General features: G+C 29.8%; 3 protein-coding genes across 5 annotated transcripts; 2 read left to right on the top strand and 1 right to left on the bottom strand.

Moving 5' to 3' along the window:
* The first annotated feature begins 2,054 nt into the window (after positions 1-2,054).
* Positions 2,055-10,663, top strand: LOC108326369 (uncharacterized). The gene is made up of 12 exons (XM_017559846.2): positions 2,055-2,373; positions 2,684-2,794; positions 4,012-4,098; positions 4,861-4,914; positions 5,075-5,220; positions 5,383-5,533; positions 5,612-5,749; positions 6,674-6,745; positions 6,827-6,900; positions 7,001-7,142; positions 9,211-9,289; positions 10,308-10,663. The coding sequence occupies exons 1-12, from the start codon at positions 2,215-2,217 to the stop codon at positions 10,403-10,405; spliced, it is 1,311 nt and encodes a 436-aa protein (XP_017415335.1). The 5' UTR covers positions 2,055-2,214; the 3' UTR covers positions 10,406-10,663.
* A 1,879-nt stretch (positions 10,664-12,542) lies between these two features.
* On the bottom strand, positions 12,543-14,880 carry LOC108325707 (uncharacterized). Its single transcript, XM_017558803.2, has 6 exons — positions 14,686-14,880; positions 14,269-14,427; positions 13,571-13,651; positions 13,370-13,495; positions 13,121-13,219; positions 12,543-12,721 (listed from the first exon to the last, which is right to left on the bottom strand). The coding sequence occupies exons 1-6, from the start codon at positions 14,771-14,773 to the stop codon at positions 12,645-12,647; spliced, it is 630 nt and encodes a 209-aa protein (XP_017414292.1). The 5' UTR covers positions 14,774-14,880; the 3' UTR covers positions 12,543-12,644.
* Positions 14,881-22,323: 7,443 nt separating this feature from the next.
* LOC108325100 (protein IQ-DOMAIN 19) lies at positions 22,324-25,003 on the top strand. 3 transcript variants are annotated; one of them, XM_017558107.2, is made up of 4 exons: positions 22,324-23,084; positions 23,309-23,542; positions 23,912-24,557; positions 24,754-25,003. In XM_017558107.2, the coding sequence occupies exons 1-3, from the start codon at positions 22,671-22,673 to the stop codon at positions 24,548-24,550; spliced, it is 1,287 nt and encodes a 428-aa protein (XP_017413596.1). In that variant the 5' UTR covers positions 22,324-22,670; the 3' UTR covers positions 24,551-24,557; positions 24,754-25,003. The 3 variants fall into 3 exon arrangements, with proteins under 3 accessions (XP_017413596.1, XP_017413594.1, XP_017413595.1); XM_017558106.2 differs by having other exon boundaries at positions 22,325-23,084; positions 24,748-25,003; XM_017558105.2 differs by having other exon boundaries at positions 23,912-25,003.
* The last annotated feature ends 871 nt before the right edge of the window (positions 25,004-25,874 follow it).

Raw genomic sequence — 25,874 nt, 5'->3', positions numbered from 1 at the left:
ATTAAATTTGTTTATTTGAAGCTATATTGATTATAAATTGATTGGATGAGATGATAATTGGATGTCAAATTTAATAATCATTTTTTTTTAAAGTTGATGACATATTATAACGTACAAAAATATATACATAATAATAGATCACATATTATAATGTAGAAAAATTTCTATGTCATAATACTTTTCACCCTATTATATCAACAAATGAAATTTTTTCATAATAAACTGCACATGACGGAGTTCAAAAACTAACTATATCTCAAGTAACTATGTCATAATATATCATTTTTGTACGTCATAAAATGTCATTTTTCTACTAGTATTATTTCACAATCTTGTAATTTGCCAATGATTTTGGCTCAAATGAATTAATTTTAATAATAGTTCTAATAAAAACAAATATATATCTTATAAATATGAAATTTATTAAACTTATGTGAATTGTAAATACTCAATACTAAAATTAGTCCTTAAATTTATAAAAAAAATATTTATTTTTCTTTCAAAAGTGAAAAGAACATAAATTCTTTATAAATTAACAAAACAATTTGCTTTATTAATTAAAGATGACTTAAAAAATCATCTCAGTGTCCATAGATATGATATACTTAATGTTAAGATAATAAAGGCATATCTTTTTTTTTTCAATTACAAACAAAGGTAAAGAAAAACCATAAATAATATAATAGAGGGAATCGCAACCATTGTAGAAAAATCATTTAAAAAATAAATAGTTTGAGAAATCAAAATATGTTGGGGGTGTCGGTTACTTTGACAAACATTCATGAATGTTTGTTTGGATACGGTTTCTCAAAATGAATATAAGGTATATTATCATATACAATAATAAATAAATATTATATAATTCTTTAAAAAATTATATCAAAATATTTTTGGAAAATTTTGGATAAAGACATTATTACTATGTGTTTTCATTATCAAATATTACATAGTTCTGGATAAAGAAAAATTATTTATTAGTTGATATTTTTAATTTTGAAATTTAAAAGTTTTTAAATTTTTTTATTTGAACAAAAATTTCAACTATTAAACAAAACTAATATTTGACATAATAATTAATAATCTTTAATATTTTAAATGAAATTTTAATTATCAAGTAAATCGAGACTTATTATAATAATAAATAATTTTTAAGTTTATTATAGACATGAAATATGTTTAAGCCTTAATATCATAATTAACTTTGTTTTAAGGTAGAGGTGCGGGAAATGAGACCGCGGTCCAGCCCAATAATAATGTAAACAAACAGGGGTGCGGGGAAAGAAACAATAGGGGTGTGCGAATTTATAATCAAAATGGCCCAGCAAGAAAATATGGGCTGCACAATATGAATGGACCCAGCCCAACAACTAACATAAAAGGTGGAGGATGAAAAAATGGGAGTACACAAAGCAAGACTCCATCTCCTTCTTCTTCACTCACGACGGAAGTCATTCCTCCTTCATTAAGACCTCCATCTCCTATTTTTTCGGTAAAACTATTTTCAACTACAATTTACTATTTTTTAATCTTTTTAAAATTTAATTATTCAATGTTTTAAAGTAGAACATTTATTTATTAGCTTGAGTCACTAACCATTATTATGCACAACAACAATTAAACAAGCAACTCACACAAATAATGCACTAAGTCTAAAATGAATTAAAGATGTGCACTATAATTTATTTAATTTTAAATATTAAATAAACCCATAATTATCTTATAAATAATATATTGAAATAAATAATATATTGAAATACACCCTACTAACTTAAACATTAACATGTGTTTTGTAAACACACTATTGTATTTTTGTCATATTATTTTAAATAAATGTCTAAATTTTTGCCAGATTTTAATTAAATTCCAAAAATTTAAATAATAATAATAATAAGCACATGTTTAGAGATTGATAAGCATCATACGAAGCAAATTATTGAGGTAAAAACATACGAAGTAAATAATTTATTCACTGTAAATAAAATAACTTCAGCAATGTCGGTAAATAAATAAATAATTTATTTATTTGTTTATTGTTTAAAAAATAATTTAATTTCCTTTCGTTGTTCTTGTTCATGGAGGTGAGTATTAACAGCAGAGCGGCATAGAAGAGAGTGAGACAGACAGAGAGAGAGGAAGAAAACCTAGAAATCGCGTTTTTGACTTAAGAGCGTGTCCCAAATTGTGAAACCCTAACACAGGAACGCAATCTGGAAGATGAGCATTCGAAGGTTGAGTAGCGAAGAATCGCAAGCGCTTTACTCTCTACTCAGAGCGGAACAGCGTCCATTCCATGAGATCCTCTCGCAATTCAACTCCTCATTTCCTTCCTCTCGTCATTTCACTCTCTCTTCTTATCTCCTCATCCTGTTGCAGGTAACAATCCCTTTTCTTTTTGCCCTTTTTCAATCCTCACTCGCAATTCAAATTTCTAGGGTTTATCTATCAGAAATCTTGTACATAATCTGGTACTGATTCGAAACTCATTCTTGCATGTCAGCGTTTTGGGCGATTTTTTATTTACTCCTTTTAAATTGTTAGGATGATTAGCTGGATAATGTGTTGAATTAAATTAATGGGTTGGGTTTTCATTTTTTGTAAGGGGGATTTGTGTTTTAATTTTTGTTCGACACAGCTTTACGGGAGTGGTTTTGAAGGTTGTCTAATTGGAATCTTTTGTGAGCAGGACATCAAGGTTCTCACCACCGCTGAGAGGTTAATAGCTTTTTCTCTGCTTGTTGAGGCTTATTCATCCCAGAAACCTGCTTCAAATCCCTTCATAAGCTTTGTTGTCAACGTAAGCAGTTATTGATGTTGCTGTTGTTGTCTTGTGAACTTTTTTGTATGGGTACTGTATATGGTTTGTCTAATTCTCTGAAGATTGGGCCAGATTTTGAATGCAAGAGAAGGATGATATGGTTGTTTAACACATGAAATGGTGACCATAAGAAGGATGAGCTGGCACCTTAAATAAGGTTTTATCATTGAATTAGTTGATATATCGTCAACGATATGTGAGGGGATACATTGCTCAGAGGAATGGAAGGACTGATTTTATACCCGCATCTTTACTGCATTGCACTTAAGAGGCTGTGACCGAAATCTGACACATATGGAAAGCTAACACTTTTATTGGAGTGATATTCCACTGTTCACTGATTCTCAAATCTGGAGTTATGACAGAGTATAACTAACTGTATTTCCTCTAAATTAGAATTATGTTATTAACGAACATGCTACCCAGAAAAAGAGTTAAACAACGTTTATCCATAAACTTGAGGTTGTAGAAATTGAATTTGAACTAAGTGTACCGTAAGTGATGGTGATTTTATGTGAATTAACACAATTTTGTCACTATGTGCCGAAAAATGTTTGAGTTCGTGCTAAACTGAGATGGTTTTAAGAGAATAAAGAGAAACCTGAAAAAATATACTATTGATATGGTTTGAAAAGTACAACTGATTGCTTTTTTAGGATACTATAGTTACTTAGATCTAACCAACTGTTAGTTATTTACAACAGAATAATAACAGGAAATGACTGTCTAACAAGTACAGCTCTTACTGACATATGCAGTATGCAGTACAAAATAACAGTTTTTGATTTAAAGTTAAACTAGCTAGTGGACAACCATGTGAGTAAGATAAGTGGATGAATGGAAGATACTCCAGATGTCCAATTGGAGGTGAGAGGAAGAGCTAAGAGAGCAATAAGATAAACCATTAAAAGGAAAACCTTAAAAAATGGTGTTATTTGAATCTGGATATTATGTAGCCAAGCTTGCCTGCTGAAATACATTGAATGTTGTTAAGATTTCTCTTTAGACAATTCCAATTTGGAATCTGTTGTGAAAATCCTATCTGAAACAAGTATGCAAGGTTAATGATAAGCAATTGGAATCTTATCATATTTCATCTCTATACAAGTAATAAGTTAGATTTTGCTTTTTTTTCTCTACATTTTTTGTTATCGTGTTATATTACTGTTGAGGTTAGGATAATTTCTTGGTTACAGGCTTCCTGTGATGAAGGGTCAGAAAAAGTTGAGAGGGCATTTATTCTGCAGCTACTCGGTTTTGATAGCTCCAATAGTGGGAAAGAGGTTATAATCTGTTTGTTTTTGCCTTAACAATTATCACATATATAGTTCAGTCTTTTATTTATTCTCCATAATGGTGTTTTGTGTTCAACGTCATTCCTATTTTATACACTTAAACTTCATTCTTGTTACCTATTTGCAATTATTCCGAGTTTATAGTCTGGGAAAGAGCATATTTCTAGATATTGTTGTTAGTCTTGTGCAAGTTTTGATGTTATAGGTACTATACAAAAGTCACCCTTGGTCAAGTGTGGAATAAGCAGGTCAATAATTTAAAGGTGTTCTTTTTATCTGTAATTTTGTTGAAATTTAGCTGGAAAAGGGAAATTTTAGTAAGTAGTATGATATAGGAAATAATTTTTTAAGGGAGTTTATTTGACTAGTTTCTGGTTCATATTATTATTAATAGATACTGCTGATATGATTATTTTAATCTTTTTTCCTTTCAGCCGACATATTTGTCTGTTGGAGTTCTAACCCTCCTATGTTGCATTTACCTTGTCTCCTCAAAATTTCCTTGAAAAAATATATCTTCCTTTTGGTCATTAAATTTGTTTTATATTGGAAAAATTGTGAAAGGAATGTTGTATGTTGATTAAACATGTTGCTAACGCATTTCTTTTGTTTTAGATTCTGTCACCTGTTTCCCATGCAACATGCATCTAAGTGTTTGCTTTTGATCTTCCTTACTTTCTCTTGCATTAGATATATATCTTTAGTGGTTTGTTATTTCTGAGGTGTTTTTCTTTTCCTGGAGGATTGCAGTTTCTTAAACAGTCTGCATCAGATTATGTTAAAGGATTTGATGAGTCATTACATGTAAGTCACGATATGCAAAGTACTTACCCGTTCCATATCCAATATTGTCCTTCCTTAATATCTAATGTCTTTGAGATACATCCCTGCTTTTTAAAATTTCTCAGGATAGTCCTTCCCTTGGATTAGGATTTCTATACTTATTTATGCTCTCTGATTCCAGGAGTTCCCGCCTCTAGATCAGATGAAGCAGCAGTTTTCTGATAAAGTTCATCTAGAACCATATCATTGCTTATTAAAAGATGGTACTGTAAAAAGTGTAGTCCCAGACCCAGATGTTCCCCCAAGTTGTGATGCAGATTCATTAGAGTATGGCCCATGCGGTGGATTGACTAATTTATATATATAGTTTTTTTTTTATTATTAAATTTTACTTTGTTTTCAGTCTCTTCAATGGTTTCCCATAGCTATTTTAGAGTGGCAATTCAAAGTTCATATATGCTCTAAATTGTTATAATTACCAATTTAAAGGTTTGACGTGCGACCTGGAACAAAAACTAAATATGGTGCTGGAGATAAAGAAGAGGCAGTAGTTGGGTTGTTGTCAAATCTTTCATTGGAAGGATTAAATCCTCATTGGATCAGACCACTTCCACCAAGGCTGCCTATACTTGACGGGGAGGTGCTGCATATTTGTATCTTCTATATTTGATTATTGAGTATTAATGATTAATACTATTTATACTTGGAACCTTTTCAGCTAGTTTGGCTCAACCCTGATGACAATCATGAACTTATGTGGGACTATGGTATGTGTGTTGATACCAGCAGGGGGGCTGCGGTAAGGGACTTAATTGCAAAAGCTCTGAAGGGAGCCCTCGCACCTGCACAGCAAGAGGTAGTTATTATTATTATTGTTTGATAGAAGAGGAAAACATTGTAGGAGCAAAGATACCTAGTCAGTCTCTTTACATGTCTGTTAAGGATAAATGGATAAGCCACGTGAAAATATCATGTACTTTACACTGAATAAAGCCAAACTCTTAATCTTATCAAATCATTTGTTCAACTCTCAAAACAATTAAAATGACTGTTACAATAACCAAGTGGCATGTGGATTGTAGATGACCATAAAAATTAGCTTCTTTAATATGGCCAAAATCTTCTAAGCTAGTTAAAAATTGGTCTACTAACACTGGACATCATTAAGAGACAGCAGCAGAACATTTAAGTAAAGGTGAACTCATTTAGAACAAGCAGTACACTATTTCTTACTTATCAAGGGAATCAACCTTGTGGTTTGTATCCTATGCTGAAACTTGTAAGATTATGATTGATTTTTATGCAATGGGTCTCCTGATTAATTTTTATGCGGTGTTGATTTTTAGGGAAAAAGCATTTTCTTCTTTTAGGTTGGGATATTTAGGAAAATTAAGTTAACCATTGTAATACTTCTCTTTGTACTTTAGCATCAATGATTGTTGAGTTCAGGTGAGAGACTGAGTTTCTGAAATTCTTATTGAAATGAGTCCAACCCTCCTGTACAAGAGATTTCAACAGATTTATATAGCTGTAACTGATTGTAGCGAGCTCTAAGTATCAGTTAGTTTGAGGTGACAGTAGTTTATCAAAATATAACAATCTAACTGAATTACTGTGCTGAGAAATAAAAAATACAGAGTAAAACTATACTCCAATGATAATCTGCTGTATATATTCCTTGCTAGTTGCTACATATTCAGTATGGAAAGTGATATCTGTACCTTTGTTTTAGTTTGTCTACTGTTTAATGAAATATGACTTGTAACTTTCTTTAATCCAGCAAGTTCTGGTGGAGCTAGCCAATGATCCAAAGCTTGTATATCACTGTGGACTGACACCAAGAAAATTGCCAGTATGTGTTTTTGTAATCTTTTTGGTGAATCAATGACAAAGTCAGGTCTTGGTGTTTCATTCTCATTTTTCTTAAAATCAGGAACTGGTGGAAAACAATCCCCTTATTGCAGTTGATGTTCTCACTAAGTTGATTAAGTCTCCAGAAATATCAGAGTATGCATTTTTTATCTATTATATTTTTCTGTCCTCTAGTATATAGATTACCCTGTTCCTATTATTTTCTTTATTTCTGTTTGCTTATTTATGGATGCAGATACTTTACAGTACTTGTCAATATGGATATGAGTCTACATTCAATGGAAGTTGTGAACAGGCTTACGACAGCAGTTGAACTACCGTCACAATTCATTCATATGTACATAACGAATTGTATAGCATCCTGTGTGAGCATAAAGGTACTTCACTTTACCTTATTACCATAAGCTTTTACTTTCCACAAAACAATTATGTTCTTCACAAAAGATTAGGCTTTTGTATAGTAGTTACTGGTATTTAGTTCTTGACTTGTAGATTACGTGGCGATATTGGATTGAGTTTCTTTCTGATATTTTATTCACACATGGAAGTAGCATGGTAATCATAAAAACAATATGGATGTGTGAGAATTTGGAAAGACATGATAGGAAATATTGACCTTAAGGAATAATGTTGTGGTATGATAAAAGTGCTGCTTTCGAGATAGTAAAAGTTGTCAAATTGTAGAGTCTATGTAAGCTTGTGTAGTTTTAGTAAACTTGATTTATAAACTCCTAAGAGTTTATCTAATATATAAATCAAATGATATTAAAACCCCATTAATGCATTATATGCATTTATAGTAATCTTGATCATTGCTCAACATTTTGACTGCCTAATAAAGCACCGGCAGACAGAAGTGCGGTAGTACTTTAGTACTATATATGATCAAAGTACATAAATGACCAACCATTTATCAATTAAAAAAAGCAGAAGATTCTAAAGTGAAAACTTGTCAAAACGGACTTTCTCAAATCACGAGTCCTGGTGAAACACATCGTTATGGTTTCTAGGGGGGAATTACATTTGATTTCAAACTACTTGACTTCTTGACTTCTTGACTTGAGAGTTGACCCAAGCTTACGCAAGTTTACTTATGTAGATAGCACCTTGATTTGTCTACCTATGATGATGATGATGATAATAATAATATTGTAAGTATTCAAGAGTTAACTCAAGATTTTGACAACCACTTGAGTTCACCATAATATTGTTTGAACCGGACAGAAATCTCATATGAATGCATGAGGCATGCATGCGTGCATAGTTGTTCTTGCAGGGATAATTGTTCCTTGTCCAATTATCTGCATCTGCAGCTTAATTTCCCACTAATCCAAATATTATTCCAAATGTTACACAGTTTTCTGTTTTGTCTGACCTTTATGTGGTCTCTTTTTTATTCCTTACAATGATTTGCTTGTTGATTTTTTTCTACTGCAAAATTCTATACGCACATAGGACGAGGGGCAACTTCAATAGTAACTCTTGGTTGAGTTATTCTGTTCTATAACTGCTTGTATTATATATTAAATGATTGAATGTTTTGATATTATTTCAATGATCATGAAATTATGCTAAATCGGACATTGGTAACTAATAATCTTATAGTTGGCATTTATTTATTCTCCTTTTATAGAAGTTAAACTTATGCTAGATTTATATGTTGTAGTATTAAATATTATCTAATTTATAAAATTTTGTAGACTTGATATACTGAACAAGAACTTTAGTTTAATGGTTTGATCATTTTATTCAGACATACAAAGAGTTATGAAATTTGATCTTTGTATATGTATGTATTAATGAAGCATCTATGCAAAAATATATCTATTCTGACTGCAATCTGAGCTAGGTTGGCTCCCCTACCAGTATACCTCATTCATATTAAACAAAATAAAGAAATAAAAGGTAAAGTGGGAGCGGTCACACACAAACCCACTAAAAACCAAAAATGAGGGAAACAAAAGCTGTCTCTACAAAAGTCAAGAAATAACAGGAGGAATCCCATCACACCCAAAGCTACCCTTATTTCTATGTCAAAAAGCAAGTTGATCAGGGCATCAGTTGCTTTCTTCTCTATACATATGAGAAACTTGAAATTGCATTTTCAAATGATCAACTGATGTCGTGTAACATTTTTAAATACAGAAGTCCATTCATGATAAGATCACTTGTTTTAATCTTGACCATTCATGATAACATCGAATGGTTGATGGGCCTCTCTCTAGATACACTCCATACACACACATACACATAGATAAGTAGAGAGAGATAGATGGACAGTGAGAGAAAGAGAAAGATATGCTGTGTCCATAAAATAATATTTCCATAGAAAATTGCAAACTTGACATTGTTCTAGTAGCCATATATGTCTATGCACTTCACAAGATTACCATGCTATTTTTTTTTATTTCATAATTAACACCTATTCTTTCTACTTTTTCTCAGGATAAATACATGCAAAACAGGCTTGTGAGACTTGTCTGTGTGTTTTTGCAAAGCCTCATTCGGAATGACATTATTAATGGTGAGTTTACTCTGTTGGTACATTGTTGAATAGTTTTGTCTGTTGCAACATTTTGTCTTAAAATGTGAGTAAAGGAAAGAAGATGAATTGTTGGTTATTGATTTTTTTCTGGATAAATTATGATTGGTGGTGGAAGGTGTGGAAATAACACACTTGAACATGTATGGAATTCATTTAAACAGTTTTTTGATAATATTGTGAGTGAAATGAATAATACTTTGTTAAAGGCACACATACTAACCAACAATTTTTCTTTCCTGAACAATTCTAGAAATTTTTGTTACATAAACCTTAAATAAGCTTTGCAAGCTAGCTTAAAAAATTAGTTGGAAAATAAATTCAGTTACATTGTACATACGGCTAATCAGTAAGTCCTCCATTGGATAATCATTTTTCGGATCATCATTTTAACCGCTTCGTATGTTCCTGCCACCTTGCAATTTGGATTTAACTATGCTTTAGGCCTGTACCTTATATGAATTAGAAGAAAGCATGGGTTTTCTCCAAGGATCTCCATAAGTTCCTATATCAGATATAGAGGTTTTGACACGAATAGAGGCTCAAGGACACTTTGTGGTTGTCCGGTTTGAAAAAAACAATGCTATTTTCTCTGCTCACCTTTTATCATTGGAGTTTATTTGGGGTTTTGTGGCAAAAGAACAATATTGGAGGCCGCCTTTGTATTTCTTACGTTAGTTTGTCATTTTGTGGATTTTGTGGCAAAAGAACAATATTTGGGATTTTGTGGCAAAAGAAATTGACATGCAGTGCTGCATGTTCCACGTTAGTTTGTCATTTTTTACTGGACTAGTGTTTTTGATGATATCTTACCCTTTATTAAAAAAACAGTATTGAGAGTTGATATTGTCGAGTTTCTTGTTTCTTGTTCGCTATTAATTCACAATTATGGATCTACTTAGTGTATTTTCCTGTAAATGGACGTCATTTTATACATTGAACAAAAAACTAAGAAAATTGCAGCATGTCACTGATTTTAGTAAATGATACTAACTTGCAGTTAAAGATCTCTTCATTGAAGTTCAAGCGTTTTGCATCGAGTTTTCAAGGATTAGGGAGGCAGCTGCGTTGTTTAGACTTCTCAAGTCTTTGGAATGATTGTCGTTTTAGCTTGTCAATTTCCCCCTCTTGCTGGTCTAATTTCAAGACATTCTGTAGATATGTATCTACCTAGAGCTAGGTAGCGTTATGTACTCATTTCAAATTGTGGACAATAAATCAAGATTATAGCTTTAATGTCATTTGCATTTAATTGTAAGGGTTTATTTGTGAAATGTTCAAACAAGTTAGAATAGGGAATTTAGAGTGTAATTGAATTCTATTCTATAACTATATAACTATACTCCTCATCCTCCCTGTGGTTGTCCTTTTGTAACCCTTTTCTTCTATGCTAGTCGAGTAAAATATCAAATCTACAAATACAAGTTTATGCACTTTATTCTTGTATTTTCCTAATGGAAGGGCTAAGAAATTGCAGTAGACCGTGTAGGTTGTTAAATATTAGTTTTGCGCACCTTAATATCTCTTCTAAGTAGGGTATCTCTATACTGATTACGTATTTTTGTTATTTAATCGTTTTCTTTGGTTTTATACTAATTATGTATGTATTTGTAAATGTGATGAATTTGATTTTTTTTATCGTCAAAATTCTGAGTGTTTGTTCAATTTTTTTTCTTGTCTTTTAAAGCAAAAATCTACTCTCAATACTCATTTTTTTAACAATATTTTAGTACCTTTAATTATGTAATTTTATGATTAAGAAATGTTTATAAATCTAAAAATATTTATATATGAATAAGAACTTTAATGTGTATAAGAAAAATTATTTATAAGTCGAACTTTTTTTTTTCTCTATTTTATTATTCTGTCTAATAAAATCTTTACAACTAGATGGAAGAACCAATATAAATTTTGTTCTTCTCTTGTCCATCTCAACATCTCCACTAATAAAAAATTGTTAAGAAAGATTATTTATAAGTAGAACTTTTTTTTTCTTTGAAGAATATGTACTTGTCTTTCTCTGTATTATCACAACTGAATGGAAGAACCAATACAAATATTAATTTTGTTCTTCTCGTTTTGTCCACCTCAACGTCTCGGCTAAGTAGAATATCATCTCTCTTCTTTGTTTTGATTACAATTATGCATTTTTGTTATTTTATCATTTTTTAGTTTATATACTAATTCTGCATGCACATTTAATTTAGTTTCTTATTTGTATTGTAGAAATTTTGATTTCTTGTTTAATTGTTTTTTTCTTGGCTTTTAAAGCAAAAATTCACTATCAATACCCATTCTTTTAACAACATTTCAATACTTTTAATCATGCAATTTGATGCTTAAGAAGTATTTATAAATCTAAAAATATTTATACAAGAATAAGAACTCTAACGTGTATATCTAATTAGTGCCGAACTAATAAGAATTTGTTAAGAAAGGTTATTTATAAGTATACATAAATTTTTTTATTTGAAGAACATGTACTTATTTCTCTCTATTTCATTAGTCTGCATCACAACTGAATGAAAGAACCAATATAAATATTAATTTTGTTTTCTCATCTTGCCTACCTCAACATCTCTGCTAAGTAAAGTATATCTTTCTTTTTAGTTCTGATTACAGTTATGGATTTTGTTATTCAATCGTTTTTTTTTGTTTGTATACTAAATTTTTATGCACTTGCAATGTGATGAATTTTGTTTCCTTAAAGAATAATCAGTGAAAATTTTCCCTAAAGAATAATCAGGTATATGAAAAATATTTATTATATCCACTTCTACAATATGTTCCACTTTTTATAGAAAAAAATATTGGTAAAAAAGAGTGAAAATGTTGGGTTTTAAAGTTTACTCTAACTCAATAACACTAATAGTAAAATGACAAATAATTTAATAAGCAATTATCAACAATTAGTGTAATAAGCTATGTTTTATATTCTAGTTCTCAGTGCTTCAAAAGAATTTAGTCTCCTAAACTGATTGGTTAGACATAAGAATAGGAAATTGGTATAAACATATATAAACATAATTTTATATTTATATGTTTATAAATAGTTTTAATCATAAATACCCTCCTTATATTTATTAAAATTATTTTTAGGTGTCAAATATTTTTAGAATAATTAGTATTTGTCTCAAACATTTAAATACAGCCTCAATCATTGCATTAATATGCTGTGGAATATTGTATTATATACCGAGAGTAAAGAAACAAGACAAATGAAGATATATAATAACTAAAAGCGTTGTGCATTAAACTCTAATTAATGTGATGGTATGGTAATCAAATAAATAGCAGAAGATGAAATAGTTCTAAAATAATCCTGTGATTGATTATCCTATTGCAGTTGGAGCATTGCCATGAACAAAACTACCATGGCCACCCTAAGGTAACTTCCTTGTAGAATTGAGCAACCTGATAAAAATATTAAATATTAAATAAAAAAAATCAGAAAGAGTATTATAAAATAAGGTTATACTATGTTATAATAACATTCCTACAACAGTATAGAGATACCAAGATTAAGAAATTAAAAGAAATGAATTTTGTTGACCAAATAATTTTTCTAAATTTCATTTTTCCTGTTTAGAGTTTGTAATTTGAAAAAGTGCAAGAAAAAACTAATCTTTAATAGATATTATATAATCATTTCTTTGGAAAAAAAATTCAAATATAATTTTGAATTTATCTTTGTAACGATTTTTAACACTTATTAAAATGTGTTTATTTTTATAAATATGTAAGAATTATATCTGCAATAAAATATAATTTTTTTTAAATCTCTCAACCATGAATCCAGAGTTGTGACTTTACCTTCGTTCTTAGTGTTGTCATTCAAAGCCGGTGGTGCAGCAGAGCTTGAAGAATTTGTCACTGATATTCCAAGTTCAGAGCATCCCATGCCAAGAGAACCTTAAACACACAAAAAATTCAAAATCTCCAGAAAATTATCTTAAACTACTTACGGGTAGAACGTAAACATAGATCAAACTTTGTGTTTTTTTTGTCTTTTTTTTACATGAACATCAATCATAGAACTATGAGTGAGGTTTGTAATCTTACATTCTTTGAAGCAAGGAAAGGAAGTGACATTTAGGAGATTGTAATAGCCAGCATCACATTCACAATTGTAGGTGAACATTGATGTCTTGTTGCACGAGCCACCTCCACAATCAACCCAACGACAAGCTAAACACTGACACAATGTTAATGATGTTTCATAAAACCTTGTCAAACTCAAAATGTTACTCATCTTTCCATTACCATCAAAACTTGACTCATTGGATTTTGTTGCCTTTTCTTGAACAGGGGCAGGGGCTTTGGAACAAGAATAATCCAATGTACCTGCACACAATATCATTCAAATCTGTCACTATTTCAGATAGTAAGATACTTCTTAACACACTTTTTAGTCACACTTTCTTATTCAGTGAAGCGAAATTCATGCCAAAATATACATAACTGTAGTAATCTTCAACTGCATGGTTGTCTCACTGTTGTAACCTCTATAGATTATAAACCATAAATTGAATTATTCTAATTCCTCAACATCTTACTTCTTTATTTACTTCTAAAAACAGCTAAAACTTTGTTTATGTTGCATTACAATAACATAAACCTATGACAGAATCTGAAGTTTATGAAGAAAATTTCTACCCTTTAAAGCAAGAAATATGCTTTTTGAAAAATTTCCACCATGTTATCTCTCTATTCCTTTACTTCAACATATGGTAGACAATTTCACCAAACAGTCATATAGCAGTGACCATTTCAACCACAAGAACCACCTAACAAAGAAGAAAAGGAACTGCACAGCAAAACCTTGTGCTATGTTATAGTGTAAGAAGTTTATATAAGCAAATACTTTTCTTGATAGCGACAGTGTCACAAATTAATTCAACAAAGAACAAGACAATGATATACAGTGTGAAGTTAGAAGGGAAAGTTGTTAATTTTCTTACAATTAGGAACTATGCAAGGAAGAAACTTGAAGGCTGAATCTGTATCGTTGGAAAGAGGCTGCTTCCAACCAGGTTGACAGTCACATTCAAAGAAGAAAGTGCTGTTCTGAGAAGCTTTGCATGTTCCTTTTCCACATTCCACTCCTTTGCAGACCTCGTCTGAACCCAAAAAAACAAAACAAAACACCATGTCAAAACAAAAATCCACAGCTGTCATCGAAAACGAAAAGAAAACTGTTGAAAAGATCCTTTTATTAAAGATTTGAATCAGCAACATATGATCTCAAAAGACACAACTTTTTTGCATGCAAGAACCGTATCTTGTGTCTTGTCATATAAAGATCCATGAAAAAGTTTGACACGAAGACTGAAGAAATGAAAATGAAGAAGCATATGCATAGAAGATATTTTACAGACCAACGATGGGAGAAAGGAGGTTAGATGTAGAAGGAAGAGGGTGCAGAAGAAAAAATGCAAGAAGGGGTATGAGACTTGCAAATGCCATTTTCGTCAAAGTCAAAGAGAATGAGAAGGAAGGGCTTTACACAACACAAAAGGTTAACTGGAGATAATAAACAAAACTGAGATATTTGAGTTTGGATACTTGCACATCAATCATTTATGTTCAATATATAGTGTATGGGGTGATAATACTGTTCAATGCACTCTTTTTAAACCAAAATCTCAACCTTTTTCTCTCTTCTCTAATTACTGTTACACCAATCAATTAATGACTAAATCTTGTAAGATTCCATGATTTTATATTTTCTACTATGTTAAAATATTATTTGAATATTTTAAAGCTTCAAAATCAAATTTTTAGAAATATTACGATAGGTGAATTAAAGTGAATTTATAACATATAAATAAGTATAAATATTATTTAGGAACTAATTTTATGAAATTAAATTAAATTTAAAATTTACATCTTAACTTGATTTATTATTTATAGAACATATTATTATACTTCAGTCAAATTGTTATCAAATAATTTAATAATATCTAATTTTATACATAAAATTTGAATTAAATTTAAAATTTACTTTTCATTAAAAAATTAAAAAAAATTGGATTCGATATCGTTATATAAGTAGTTTTTATTTGAATGGAGGAATTAATAAGGTTGGAATAATGCAGAAAAAACAGTGTATGGACAGAGTAAGTCATTGGAAGTTGAGTGTTTGACTCGTATTTTTGTGTATTGGTGTCACCAGTACTGTGCTACACGTACTCATTACTTCATAAATGATTTTTAGGTCATACAACCGCCCAATGTGAAATATGACTACATTATATCAATTCATTTTTAAGAATATTTTAATTATTAAAAAAGTTAATTTTATATTTGTAAAAAGGATATATTAAAAGAAAATATAATAGATGTAAAGTGTGTTTAAATTTTCTTAATTGTAAAAATAATACTATCCAATTTTATATCAGCCCTTTTGAAAAAGTCAACCCTTTTCCATTTTCCTATTGGATTCATGTGTCTTCCTCATTTTCTTTCTTTTATTAAATCTTTCACTTTTATTTATCATGATGACAAATAAACATTTATCAATAGATAGAGATATTATCCAAATTCGTTTTCTTTATCAGATGATGAAAGTATAAATATGTCTATTATCATACAAAAATCAATATAAAACACAAATTTCATACTTATCAAAACGTAGAAAACAAAAATAAATGCAAATTTTGATTTTAAAAACGAGAGCTATTATAATCAAACATGCATCCTTACCTCTAGTTATTATCTTGTCATCTTTTTTATTTTAATTATAATTTTAGTTTTTAAAAAAAATACAAATTTTTAATCCAAAAAAATGATATATTTTGTAGACATAGACATGTTTCTAATTCCATAATTATTGTTGATAGCATGTTGTGGATGTTTAGATAGACAATTCAATTTGTATGTTTTGACTTTATGCCATTATCTTTGATTTTGTTGCCCTCTTATTAATGAAGAGTGGAAATTTCCCAAAAACGTTTTCGGAAATTGAAATTCTGATATCAAACCATACCAAACTAAACCTACCATCCTTCATTCCGTCTCATTAATATCATTTTCTCGAAAAACAAATTGTAATGAGTGACTATCATCATTATTGTTCTTTTTTTCTTTTCACAAATTTATTAGGAATTGTTGAAGGTATATGTTTGAAATAAAATGGTCGATTAACTTCAATACTGAACATTAATCATAGAATTGTCAATTCTTAATTAATAAAGGCTAATAGATAATTTCATCTAATCAACTCATTAATCATATCATATTTTGGATGATAAGAAAAAACCAAAACTTGTATGTCAATCCACCAATCCAACCAAAAAAGATGCACTTTCAATATATATAACATTACAAATCACAAACATTTATCAATTTTACATGCTACTTGTTTCTTTACTTCCACAATCTTCCAAATTTCTAAATCCAAGATGAAAAATTTGTACAATTTCATATTCATTTGGAAAAGTTTTCAACTCTATAAATATGAGCTCTTAATCAAGCTGAAATAAAAAACCGAAGAAGCAAAAAAAAAACAAATTCACCACACTCTTCTAATTTTCTTCCACACAGAGAGAGCATGGAGTGATAGACATTTTCTTTTTCCACCCCATAATTTATTGGTGCACCCCCATAGTTTTCAGAAAGTACCTTCCGTATTACTAGTTTTCGAAAAGTTCTACAACAAAGGTTTTTGGAATTTTTGAAATATGATTTTCAGAAAAGGATCTCTGATTGCTATTTAACAATGTGGGCCAAACACCTTTTTCACTCATTCTCATATTTCATGTTTATTACGTGTAATATATGAATTTAATTAATTAATAGGGTTGACTGAATATATGCATAATTTAATTAAGTATTTTCTTTTCAAATTCTGCTTAAAATAATAACAATATAATTAAATAAAAAAACAATATTTCTTTATAATTAAATAATAATATCATATATATTGTATAATCGTTTAGTCAACTTTAGATCAGATCGGATAATTTTTCTGATCGATCACATAATAAATATGATTACAAACCAAATGGTCAATTTAAATAAACATTACTTTTAATATTGATTAAATTAGTACAATATTAATTATTATCAAATAGTCATAAAGATGTTAACATAAACTAAAAACTCACTTTTAAAATTTATAAACACAAATTTGAAGTGAAGAAATAAGTGATCACATTTAATACGCATTAAATATCTAAACTGTCAAACTCAAACTGACTTAGACATTAACATGTCCTTAAACTGATATCATGTATGTGGGAATTAATTTTGACCATTCATTTCGAAAGAAATAATAAAATAATATGTTAAATAAAAAATCAATTAGATATGATATTTCTTTATTTTTAAGTTTCAAATATAACAATTTATTATCCAAAATATTTTCTCTAAATTTAATTTAACTTTCTAAATAAAATAACTTGTAAATTATGTTTAATGTCTTAAAGCAAAATTATAATAATACTCATGCCATAGATTGAGTTATGAGATGTCACGTCTTTTTAATTCTAAAACTTAAAAGATATATATTGTTAGACAATTTCTCTAAAAAATTTTAAATAAAGCGTATCCTTTCTATATTTGCCATAAGTTTCTCCATTTTAACAAGAGTTGTGTTATGATAAAGATATCAATATGTGATATAACTACTTTAATGATCTTAAAGTAAAACGTAGAAATTATTTGAATATTAAACTTTAATTAATATTTTAGAGTTCAAAAGTTAGAAACTAAATTATATATTCGTAAATTTGATTAGGGCAGAACTCCAGAAATTATCCAAAGTCTTAGAAATTCTATTAACCACGCTCAGACATTCTCTCTTGTCATCTCTTTCACCTCACTGTTTCTCTCTCCCAAGTTTTCATTATCTCTTTTAAATCAAAAGAAATACAAATTATTTATTAATACCATTATGGAAAAAATATTGATCTTTTTATAACATATTCTATAATTCTATAATCTTTAGACTTGTTTTTCTTTTATTTTCTTTTTTACCTTCATTAAAGAATGTTTGCGTTTTGTATTAATGAACAATGACAAAAAAATATTAATAATAGATCAATTTAATACATTAAAAATATTTTTTCTAAAAATGATTTTAGTCACTATAATTATATTATAAGTTTATAGCATTAAGGATCAACGGTAGTATAAAATTTTCAAAGTTTTTCTTTTCAATTTTATATTTCTAAGATAAATTTTAAGTAAAAAAAAACTTAGTTAATCATAAACTTACATATTATTATAAAAAAATAGTGGTTTAATATTTTTTAGTCTAAATATTTATTTGAATTATTCAATATAGTCTTTTAATTTTTTGTCTCATTGTGATTTTTACTTTTATTAAAAATTTTAATTAGATTCACATTCACGAAATGATAATTTGACATATTCATATGTTATATATCATTAAATAAGTTTGTAGAAAACTTCGAACCAAGATCAATAAATCTCAACTTTAAGACAAACAAAAAATATCAAAGAAAGGACTTACAAAAAGGGCTAACTTCTTCCTTATTTACTATCATAGCAATCGGTCATGAGAATTGAAATGCGAAGATATAATTTCCTCATAAATTAAGGTCAAATAGGCAATTCATTAAAAAAAATATGAGTTATTTATTGATATTTACATACAAATTTAAATTCATAAATAATATAAGTATTACATATAAATTTTATTTACGAATTTCCGAAAATGAATTACATATGAAACTTTTTCATAGAAATTTTACATACAAATTTAAAAATAATTAATAATTTATTATGCAAAAATTCAATCCACAACAAACTTTATTTGTCAAAATTTTATTGGTTTTGTTTTCAATCTTCACAAAATAATTTTTTTTTCACCTCACTCAATGATTACACTGACCATACAATATTTACCTAAGTTGTACTATTTATCTCTTTGTCATTAGTCATTAAAAGAAGACTACATTGAGACAAAAAAAAACTGATAAACTACATTAAATAATTTTAACAAATATTAGAAAAAAAAACGTATAAGATAATCCACTTGGCATTATACACACTTAGATAGATGTTCTGGGGCCCATTTAAGGAACCCATGATGACTTAGGAACAGTGTTAATTGGATGATGGACCACAAGGCCCAAATTAATTTTGGATGTACCAACTTCTCTTCCTTCCAAATCAAATCCTCCAATACCAACATTTCTTTTGTCACCTTCAAAAGGAGACAAATGAGCATGTTCACAGGAGTTTATGCAACAGACATGTTCAAAGAATGAATTCCATATATTATTATCATTATTATATATAAATAAAAACTCTCATAATTATGCCAGAGACCATTTTATCACTACTTCAATTTTTATAACAATTTTTATACCAAATTATATTTTAGAATAATCAATTTAACTTGACAAATTTAATACTTAATTTTGTTTTTTTTATACATTTAAACTTAAAATGAAATTTTAATATATTAAAAACTTAAATTTAAGACTTACCTTTACAAAATTCACGTAAGATAAGATTTACACTTATTTATATATTTAGTCAATATAATATTTTTAACAAACTATTATGTCGAAGTTATGTATCTCAATGTATTCTATATCATATTTGTATATCATTAACAATTTAATATTACTCGAGTATAAAAATAGATATTTTCATTTAATCTTTATGAATGAAAAACTAACTATATTTATAACAAACTTCATACATATTATTTATATACACTAATTTAAAAAGTGTTAAATATATTAAATTATTAAATCTTTTAAATAGATATCTTATCTATTATTTTGGTGGTATCTTTTGTTAGTTTATTATTTTTTATTTGTATTTTATGTTTAATTTATATTATTTTATTATAAACACAATTTTTTGTATTAAAGAAAAGAGATTAATCATGATCAACCTGATATCAAAATCATATTCTTTTAATAATTGTTTTTAACTAAAAGTTAATAGATTATTCAATAATAACTCAGATAAAATTATAAACTCAATAAATAATCTTTTTTGTAAAAATAAATTTAATTATAACTCTCAAAAAAATTAACTTTAAACCTAAGTGAATTTATTCAATACGACTTATAAGATTTTGCTAGAAAAAAGAAAATTATAGAATAAGCACATGAGGATGGGTGCGTTGGTTTGAAAGGCATGTGAAGCTTTTCAGCGCATTGAGGAATTTGGGTGTTGATAATAGCAAGTAAAAAAAGCATTTAAAAATAGAGAATAAGGGAAGTGAATGGAGCAAATCCCTATGTTTTTGTTTCCTGAATGAAATTGAAGAGCTTAATGATCATAAAACATAGCATGTGATTGCCAACAAATTATTTGTTTAAGCAAAGATGTATATACAATTTATGTAACAACACAAATCACAACTCTAATGGGACCCTTTTTCCTATTTAAATTCATACCCATGTGCTTCAACAAACTTGTCCTTTTCTCTCCCATTTTATTCTCCACCGACTCCATTTTCAACTTCTTTTCTTCATTCCACCATAATACAAAATATCACTCTATTTCTTTCTTACCCATTAATAACATCCTAAGCTAAACTTTCTTTCTCACAATATGCTTTCAAGAAAATTATTTCCTAAAACTTCAAAAATGCATTCATTATTACAACCTAAATCTTATCTTTTTTCTTTGTCTTAATGCACTTTGATACAAAAAGAGTTAAAGTGCATGGAGCATTCAATATGATATGAGTGACTTTTGGTTACCCAAACTAATTAATCTAGCCATTTAAAAGCTTAGGTACTCATGGGTGGTCCTCACTTGTAGCATAAAATTTGATTTTAACATAAATTGATTGAACTCTATGTTGACAAAATCACTTGCACTTTGGTAGTTGTTGTGGCAATTTGGGAGCCAACAAGATGAAGTCAAGAGTTTCCTCTTATGGGGACATGAGAGAATAAATTTAAAACTCTTTTTTTTTCTTCACATATTTTAAATGTGAAATATTAAGCACATTTTTTGGGAATCAAATTTTATAGTATTAGCTACATTATAAAATATTAAAGAATTAAAAAAAAGGAAAAAGAAAAGGGAGAATTTTATCTAGAAAGATGTTGAAATTCATAATCCTCCATGATCATTAAGCAATGACCCAGGAAACCTGTAACACGTTCTGCCAAAAGAAAGCATGAAAGCTCTTGAATCCATGCAATCTTATTGGATTTAGGAATATAATGAAAAGAAAAAAGTTGGTTTACTTTTCACAATGCATTGCCATGTCATGGAAAGGAAACTAGCCTAGGGTAAATTGGAATTTTATTTCCCTTTAATTCTTGGTTTAAGATTTTGTAGAAAAAGATCAACATACACCTAAATTTCCGTATCGATGAGGTATGGTTTATTATAGATAAGATCCTCGCATATCTATTTTTGATATTAATTAAAAAACTTTTTATCAAAAAAGATATTTTATATAAATTTATATTATTTTTTGTTTTATGTGAGACTTTGTTTTTATTCTAAAAAAATTTATTTTTCAACTTTTAAAAGAACTAAAATTCTTTATTTATTTTTTATGGTATTTTAAATAAATAGGTTAAGTCTAGGATTGAATAGAAATAGAAAACACAGGGAAAATTAAGAATTAGGTAAGAAAAAAATTGAAAAGTGAGAGAAATAGACAAAAATGACAAGTTTAGCATTTAGCTATAAAGAAACACATGTTTGAATGAGGTGTGAAATTGATGGAAAAATATGTTTGGTGGTGATAGTAGGAGTTGTTATATTTTTTTCCAAGGTTGAATATGGACCTTAAAAATGGACCCTAGCCAATAAAACCATTGTACCCAAGAATGAGTATTTTAGAAGGATTCTGCCAGTTGTTGTTGACGTACTTTTCACATGCTTTCTGATCCAACCCATTTCTCCTTAACCGACAACTCAATTCACCAAACCACACATTGCAACCGAGCAAATCTCTTTTTTACCTTAACTTTTACAATAACTGCTAGTAATTATGATCTTTAACTGATTAACGGCAGACATGATCATGAAACTCTTTTAGATTTCAGAATAAAATTGAAGTTAAAAACATTACACATTCCTTATTTATCTGTGTAAGTGTTGTGATTGGTGGCAATGGATCTGTATGAGTAGTGTTAAGGAGGTGGCCGTTGGCCTATCATTGAAGCTGCATCTGTGCTTCTCCTTGTGTAAGCAGAGGAGTTACCCAGTTACGTGGACAGGGACCCAAATATGCACTGAAAGAGATAGTTGTGATGGAATAAGTTGAGGGGGGCTGAGCTAAATTTAGCATCAGATGGGGACCATGGTATTGAAAGCAACATGTCAATAACAGATGTGAATAAATCTTGCATTTCATTTTGTTACTTTCTTCAGAGTTTTTTATGCTATTCATGTTTTGAAAGAGATGGGGAGGACAGGCAAATGGCTCAGGAACTTGTTGACAGGGAAGAGAGACAGAGAAAAAGAGAAGGAAAAATGTAGTACAAACTTGTGTCTGTTAAATGGAACAACAGAGAATCCAACAACTCCTGCTTCTTCAACAACAACAATAACAACAACAACCCCCAAGGAGAAAAGAAGGTGGAGTTTCAGGAGATCATCAGCTTCCAGGGAACTGAATCTTGCAGAATCTGGTGTCACTGCCTCAGTGACAGTGCAAACTACCACCACAGATGCTGAGAATGATCAAAGGAAACATGACACTGTGGTGGCTCTGGTGCCTGCTATCATCTGCTTGACTCCTGATTCCAATATATCGTCAACAAGTATTGAAGAGGCTGCAGCCATTAAAATTCAGTCAGTTTTTCGGTCCTACTTGGTATGTTATGTCATTTGGAGTTGTTTGGTTTGAAAAAAAACAACATCTCTTCAACTTTTGTTCACTTTATTCTGTATATATTTCAGAAAACAGGAGACGATGAAAACAAGAAATGAAAACAGAAACTTTTTTTCTCAGACCCGATAGGCTAATATTGGACTTTGTGTGTAGAGAACTGATACTGGTATGTGCGTGTGACTAATACTTCAATGTTTCTGCAATAGGCAAGAAAGGCACTGTGTGCTCTTAGAGGACTGGTGAAGTTGCAGGCACTGGTGAGGGGTCACTTGGTGAGAAAACAGGCCAGGGAGACACTAAGATGCATGCAGGCTTTGGTCGTAGCACAAGCCAGGGCTCGTGCTCAGAGGGCAAGGATCGTGTCAGAAGGAAAGGTTGATCAAAATCTTTCACCCTACAGAATGTCCCCAGAGGACAACTTCTTCATGCACATGTATAATGTGAGTTCAATAACTGCTGCCAACTGACTACCTTTCAAATTGCAGAAGCATGGTTTCTTTTAAAATTTTACATGAAAAATTTCTGATAAACATTGGTCTTTTCTGCCTAAGGTAGTGAGAAAATGATAAATTTTCATTCTGAATTAACTGGAAAAACACTTTGTAGCAATTATAAACGAAAACAGACTTAGTACTATTCAAATCATGCAAGACACAATATAGAGTTGCTTCTTTTATGCGAAGAATATCTTGCACTGTTGAATTTGGAAACTAAATTAATTTAGTCTGGCCAGACAAAAAGAAAAGGAAGGAAAATAACAATAAGCTCTTCTGTTTGATTGATATAGAATGTTCTGTTTGTTCATCTAGGAAATGGAAAGTGGTCTGGAATTGGAAGAGAATGCCAAGATTGTTGAGCTGGCTGTTTGCGAATCCAAAGCTAACTCCAGAGGCAGAAAAAGCTCTCCAAATCGAGAACTTTCTGATCACAGATTTTCTACATATTACTCATCAAATGGTTCATACTCAAAGGAGGAAAACTACAATGCATCACCTGCACCATCAACACTGACAGAATTGAGTCCGAGAGCATACAGTGGTCATTTTGAGGATTGTTCCTTCAGCACAGCACAAAGCAGTCCCTATTACAACAACACAAAGCTACCTTTTTCCTTCCCTAAACCAGCCTACACAGAAGCCATGTCCTATGACTACCCTTTATTTCCAAACTACATGGCCAACACAGAATCATCAAGGGCCAAAGCCAGATCACAGAGTGCACCAAAGGCAAGGCCAGATTCTGTTGAGAGGCAGCCAAGCAGAAGAAGGGCTTCAATGGAAGGGAGAAATGTCCCAAAGCCAGTCAGGATGCAGAGGTCATCTTCTCATGTTGGTGTCACTGCTCAAAACTACCAATATCCTTGGTCAATAAAGCTTGACAGGTCCATAGTCAGTGAGTGTGGCTCTACAAGCACAGTGCTCACAAACTCTAATTACTACTGCACATGATCCTGATGTGAGTACTGCTACTAACCAATCTCATGTGACATGTTCTCACCACAAAACTGAATTGATAGGGCAACACAAAAACAACTCAAAGGAACCATGTCTATTAACAATAATAGTCTTGCATAAAGGCTAGGTCATGTCACTTAGTTTTGTTAATACTGTTTGATCTGATAAGGTTTCACTATTGCTTGTTTTAGCTGCAGCCTCATGGACTTTCCACTGCAACAGAGTACCCGTTTTGCAGCAAATTAATCTTTTAGACTCTGCATTTACAAATTAAGGGTCCTAGCTTCCAAGGATTTTCCTTTCTTTATTTTTGAGTGAAGTTCAAAGTTTGAAGAGTGTCTTCTTGTATTTACTGTCATGTGGATTACACTACGACTACGAGAACAGATTTTAACTGTTTGTGAACTGTGTATAAATTGTGCAAAGTCGGATATTTCCTAACAGCAATTGTATTTGGACATTATTCCTCATAATTATAGTTATAAACATAGATTAAACATGTTTTTAGTTCTTAAACTCAACACATAATTGAAACTTCTATTTGGATCAAATTGTTACATGTTGTAGTCTCAAAACTTAAAAAATAAATGAATATAATCATTTTAACCTAATAATGTTAACTTCTTTTACTTATTAAATGATATTCTTGACATTTAAGGTGAAATGTGTCAAATGGTGTAAACTATTCAAATATCAGTGTAATACACACTTTAATGCATCAAAAATAAAACAGATGTAGCAACATTTGTTGGGTCTAGAGAGACACAAGCACCAATGACATCGGAGCTCAACCACATAAGGGATTAGCACCACTCTATACCCAACAACTTAAAGACAATGGGTTAATGGATCTTTCATCTTTATATAATGTTCTACTTTCTCATTTCTATCTAATATGGGACTTGAACTCACACTTAGTTTCTCAACCATAAAAGCATTGTGCACTTTAGATGTTTGAATGTCTTATTCTAAACAAGCTATTTAGAAGATAAGATTAAATCTTATGCAGAAGTGTTGTTATTGCAATATTATTATAAGTTGGAGCCATGTTGTATACCCTGTCATTAACACACAAGTGTTATAATGTATAGCACATGCAGGCCTACAAATGGACAGAGTTATATAGTAACAGACTGGCATAAACTACTTATCATTTGAAATAAATTGGTACTTAAGCTATCAAATAATGTAAAAATAGCATGGATTATCAAAGGAAATGCATATTAATTCTCCAAAGACACTTTATTTAATATAAACAACCATATTAAATATATATAATTTTAAATTTAATCAATGATTTATGTGGTCAAATCATTAA

This window comes from Vigna angularis, chromosome 3 (genome assembly GCF_016808095.1).
Source record: "Vigna angularis cultivar LongXiaoDou No.4 chromosome 3, ASM1680809v1, whole genome shotgun sequence".
Lineage (NCBI taxonomy): Eukaryota > Viridiplantae > Streptophyta > Magnoliopsida > Fabales > Fabaceae > Vigna > Vigna angularis.
The sequence above is the reverse complement of the archived record's forward strand: the minus strand, read 5'-3'. Positions and strand labels throughout refer to the sequence as shown.